Here is a 5,468-nt window from a genome sequence, read left to right as displayed (position 1 = left end):
CCTCCCACTCCCTCCCAAGTCCACCGCTGCACCCGCCGCCCCCGCCCCCGCTGGCGAGTGTTCCACAGGAAACTTTTTCGAGGCAGCTGCCAGCCCCGGAAAACCGGTCCCGCTCCGCACCGCTCCCAGTCTGGGCCCCACAACTCTGCCACAGTCTAAACAGCCCGCTAGCCCCCATCTCCCCACGAAACACTTGTGACTTTTCGAGTTGTCTATTTTCTCTTTCTGCTCCTTGATTTTATTGTTCCATTTACTGCAAAGACTCATCGAGTTAGATAAGGAAATGACTTGCCACTGGGTTAGGGATCAGACCTAGGCGAGCCCCTGTGTGGGCGGGGAGAGAGCACTAAGAACGCCACGGGGTTACCACAGCTCGGCTTTCGAAGCGAGTAGCCCAGGGCAGCGCAGCGTGAACAGGGCCGCTGTGAAGTCTCCTCGAAGCGGGCCGCATCTCTTCTGGCCCCGGGCTAGTTGGTACCAGGCCCTCGCCGCACAATGGGCACCGCACCTGTTCACAGGTGCTGGGATGAGAGACTGACTGAGCCTCTGATGTCCCAGCTCTCCCAGTCGAAAATTTGTAGTTCACCGTCTTCGCAATGCCCAGAGAAAGCCAGCATTCTTACTCAGTCTCCAACTTTAGGGCTGAGCTTCATTCATTCGCTCATCTGTTGCAAAAACGTTTCCGGACGCCCAGGCTGTTTGCCTCCGCTCACCCACGAAGCGTAGGGTGTCTGAAACAATGATTTAAAGGAATCTGACAAACGCGATTTACCCTTGAGACATAAGACGCCTTTTGAAGACTTTATAGGAAAGGGAGTGGGTGCGTAAAACTGACCGCATTCTAAGCTCTTTTTGCACTGTAGAGAGCACTTTAGAAAAATGTCCCGAAGCTGCTTACTTTTCCTGGAGCTCACAGACTGCGTTCCGCACCCGCACTCCAGGGTTGGAACGCGATGTGAGGGGTGTGTTTCCTCTTTCTTTCTTTTTTGATTAAGAAATTTCACCTCCTCTGGGAAGATTTACCCAAATAATTCTTCCCAACGACCTGGAGCTCACCATTTCTGACCCACGCTTCTAACTTTTGTAATTATTATCTTTATATATTGGTGAATTTTGTTTGTTTCGTGTCTGTTTCAGCTTCTGAGTTTGACCTCTTTACATTCCTTAACCTCCGGGAGACTCAGTGAGCTCTGTAATCACCACAGTCTCTCTGAGGAACGGGTCTCGCTAAATAAAGAAAATTCTCTGTTAACGGAAGCGGAGAAAACAAACTACCATCTCCCTCCCAAAAGAAACTGGTGTTCGGGATCGAATTTTCGTGTTAACTTATATATGATGTAAACCATACAGAAATTACGTTTCCCAAGGATTCAAATCTTGACAACTCCACTGCACAAAATCTTTCCCTTTCAAAACACAGTTTAAGAATTTCTGGATGGTCAGTAAAACTCTTCTGGATCGTGCAAAACATGTGTCTGAAAATAACTACAGATATTTTCATAACTAGAGATGGGCAGGTGAGCTAGTTAATAGAAAGTTATGCTTTTATATACACACCTTGTTTTTAGAAATCACGACAAGGAGTCAAGAAATACAACCTTTAAAGAAACTCTGCGGAGATTCTTTGCTAAAGGTAAGAAATAGTTATAAGTCAAGACTTTTTTTTTTGACAATGTGGTTTGCTGAAGGTAGGCTGTGGGGAAATGCCCCGTGGCCCCCAATGGCAGAGGCTGTTTTAGCCTGTCTAAGGGGACAAGTCCAGACCAGGCAAAAGATTCCAGGCTAGATCATGGGGCTCTCTAGTTGCAAGGCTTGGTGGGAGGCTAGCAGCTTCATGACTCCGTAGGAAATTAGCCACATCCCGCCCCCGCCCCNTATATATATATATATATATATATATATATATATATATATATATATCACAACCCCAGGTATTGCAGGCAGGCAAGGTGGAAACACACACACACACACACACACACACACACACAAAGGCTTTGCAATTCTCTTTTCAAAAAGAAAGCACAAACCATAGATCTCAGTCCTTTCCTTTTTGTTTTGTCACATATAGGAAATATTTATTCAATAGTCAAACAGGAAAAATTACAGCTCTCTTATTTTATGTCTCTAACATTAGGGTATTATGCAAAAAAAAACTTATACAATTCCCTCACCCCTTCCTGCTTCCCCAGTTTTCACTATTGCTTACTATTTTAGGTTTCAAAATAATATCTATGCAATAACAAAAAAGACCAAAAACCTCCCACCACTTTCTTTAAATCCCAATTAGCACAGCAAGCCTGTCTTGTAGTCATTTAGCTGGCCAGCCCAACAAAAGACATAATATATCCATTTTAAAACAAACCCATATTTAATTATTCTATACTCTGCAAGATTTTTTTCTCAATGTGAAACTCCAAGGTCTGAATCACCCCTCATTATCTGGCTGTTGCCAAATTGGTGTACTTGGTGTTGACAGATTCCAACTTTGTGACCTTCATATATTGGGTTGTTGGAAAAGTCATGATGTATTTTCTTCTATGTTTTTCATTGCAAAAACACGTCACGACTTTTCCAACAACCCAAAATATCCTATTGAGGATAATTATCACAAGGGTTCCCATCACACGCAGGTTTCTTCACTTGCTTTATCATCTCTACTTTTCACCAAAATGCAAACTTCTAAAGCGCTAACTTAGATGTCTCTTGACCTCTTCATTTACTTTTACTTCTTCAGATATTCAGGAAATAAGCCAAATACAAAGAAATCCTAAATCACTAAAATATGCCTCTTTGACCAAAGCAACAGTGAACTTCTTGTGTCTGTAAAAAAATGACAGCAAACACATTGCAAAGGGGATGCTACTTTTCTGCTAGATTTCTTAGGGTTTAGACCTTTATGTTTGGGGAGAGAGGATAATCATGCATAATTTGTTCAGATGGTGAAGACCTTTACAGTCAGATATAATTACTACTGTATAATAGAAATTTAGAAATTGTTAGGAGTTGAAGACTTTATTAAACTTTTATGAAGTTTGTAAAGTGAGGCCAAGCATCAGTGCCCTGAGGTTTTGTGTCTTATCCCTACTCCTATATTTAAAACCAGCCTCATCTTTCTCCCCTCCACACCACCACTAACCTCCAGAAAACTAATATTCCACTGAACTGCAGTGTAAAGATTGCAGCCTTTCTCCTTATCTACTTGGCTCTCACCAAGTTCTTATGTCCCAGGGCCATGACCGGGTCAGCTAGTCTGGGCCATTTCCCCCCAGTTTTTCTGTGTGGCAATAAAACCTTTTCTTCTTTCTCCTTGGGTTTGGAATTCCCTGCTCTACCATTTCTATGTGGTCCTTCCCATTCCTCTCTTTAGTAAACCTTAGAAAAATTTTTTTTTCAGTTTGCCCATGTGTGGTTTCACATGATTTGCCCTAGTTTACTTTTTTCTCTTTCCCCCACCATACAGATAATGTTGGAGGAGGATAACGTTTAATTATTTGGTTTCACACTTTGACGTGGGACAAATCTAGTTAGAATATGAAAGTTTTGTTTAGAAAGGAAACCACCAATTGAGGCCTCCATGTATCAGACATCTCATGTATGCACTGGGTGCATGCAGGGTGGAAAAAAGATTTAACTTTTAAACATCCTGTGACTTTATTTATGAAGCTGCATCAATAACCATAGTGCTATTTCTAATTCGACATGTTTATTTAAAGACTGACAACAATTGGTAAAATGTTACCCACCTGCATCACCTCTTCCTCCATCCTATATAAAATTATATAGGTGAAGCTTAGAGAATGTCCCATCTTTGAGGGGTTAGGCATCTGCCATCATTAAGATGACAATCTTTAAATGCCAAATATGTATAAAATTAAGGCACTGCGACTTTGAATAGTACTATAACCTCAAGGTTAATATTTAGCTTTTCCCAAAGCAAGCAGGCCACTGCCCTGAACTGCAGTTGCCTTGTGATCATTCTAGCACATGTATGCTTATTCCTTTTCAGAGAGTCCAGGAGCCCTTTGCATTCAAGAGAGGGTGCGAATAAAATGCCAATCTAAAAAGAGAACTTAAAAAACGGATTTGGGTGGGATCCAGTATCTGCCAGAAGCCAAATGCCAATGAAATAAATGGCGCTGCTAAATTAATAAGTCTACTAATAACGATGGTCATAATAGGTTACCAATCAACTACAACTCTGGAAGAAAGCTGGACATTCAGAAAAAGGAGAAACCACAAATGAATCCCGCAAGAAAAGGCTAAATCTGGTTAGGTAGTGAGAGCAATTCTTTTTTTTTTTTTTTTAATTGGGGTGTGCAGAATTCACTTCTTCCCCAAGCAGCGTCGAGTTCTTTTGCTCCTGCAATACTAAATCTGGAACAGTGCCCTGGCAGAATAAGGTTTTAGAAAGTGAGAGAAGTGAGATGCCAATGCTTTAATTTTCTAACCCACTGTCACCTACAAGTAATGATCATTCCGTGAGTGGGCGTCTCCGCTGGAAAAAGAAGCAAATGACGGGGCAGTGGGGTGATAGGGAGGAGTGCTGTAAGGAACCCATGCGTCCTTGCGCTCTTTGGCCTCTCCTGGAGCCTCTCTAGGGCAGGTACAGGAGCGCCACTAGAAAAAAAACGGACCACATTTAGAAAATGCCCCACTGTTTAGGGCCCGCACCACCGCCACCTATTCTCCCCTGTCCTTTTGCCTTTCCGTGAATTTGGCGTGCCCTGGCTGCCCCGGGGGCGCCTTTTCCGCAAGCCCGCTCTTGCGGTCCCCACCGGCACCCGCGGTACGCTCGAAGTTCTAGCCTAACCCATCTTGTGGAAGTCTGTCCCCTCCCCCGGTGCTCAGAACCGAAAGAAGAGAGCACTTTGGGGGCGACGGATCTTTTCTACTCACCGGCAAGTGGCCCAGATCCGTGACCTCCTTGTCCCTCCAACCCCCAGGTCCCGCCATGGCTTTGAGCGGAACAGGAGCGGGAGTATGAGTTACGCACGCTCTGGGTGTCTGAAGTGGAAGCGGACAAGAAGTTGAAGGTGGGGGGTGGGGGGAGAGGAGAAGGAAGAGGGCGGGGGAAAGGACTGGGGGGCCGGGGTTTGCGGCGTGGGAGACAGAGGAGGGGAAAGTGGGAAAAGAGCTAGGAGTGAAGGGAAGCCTGAGTTTGCGAGGCGGGAAATCAAGTTTGGCTAAGGCGAGAAAAGAGCCTGAGCTTCCGTCTTGGAGACCAAGAAGCTAGAGGGGTGCTCCGCTGGCGAGAGCAGTGTCTGCCCCCGCCGGGTGTGCCTCTTTCAGGGTGGGGAGGGGGGCGGTGCAAGGAGGTGGGGGCCCCCAGGAGCAGCTCGAAGGGGATTGGTGAAGCGTAACGTCGCCAGGTGGGCAGCTGCGCGGCAAGGAGGCGGGAAGGGGGTGGGGGGAGCACTGGAGGAGGGAGGTGCTGGAGGACTATAACGGTTTGCGAGCCGCCCCTCGCG

The 5,468-nt window shown here is 45.5% G+C and overlaps 1 protein-coding gene across 1 annotated transcript in view; it reads right to left on the bottom strand.

Annotated features, from left to right (window-relative positions):
• NRK (Nik related kinase) overlaps positions 1-5,063 on the bottom strand; it is a 166,076-nt gene extending 161,013 nt beyond the window's left edge. The window contains exon 1 of the mRNA XM_019661488.1: positions 4,897-5,063. Within this exon, the coding sequence (XP_019517033.1) occupies positions 4,897-4,953 (57 nt within the window). The 5' untranslated portion in view covers positions 4,954-5,063. The remainder of the gene's footprint in view (positions 1-4,896) is intronic.
• Between the last annotated feature and the right edge of the window lie 405 nt (positions 5,064-5,468).

Source organism: Hipposideros armiger, unplaced genomic scaffold (genome assembly GCF_001890085.2).
Source record: "Hipposideros armiger isolate ML-2016 unplaced genomic scaffold, ASM189008v1 scaffold_350, whole genome shotgun sequence".
NCBI lineage: Eukaryota > Metazoa > Chordata > Mammalia > Chiroptera > Hipposideridae > Hipposideros > Hipposideros armiger.
The sequence above is the reverse complement of the archived record's forward strand: the minus strand, read 5'-3'. Positions and strand labels throughout refer to the sequence as shown.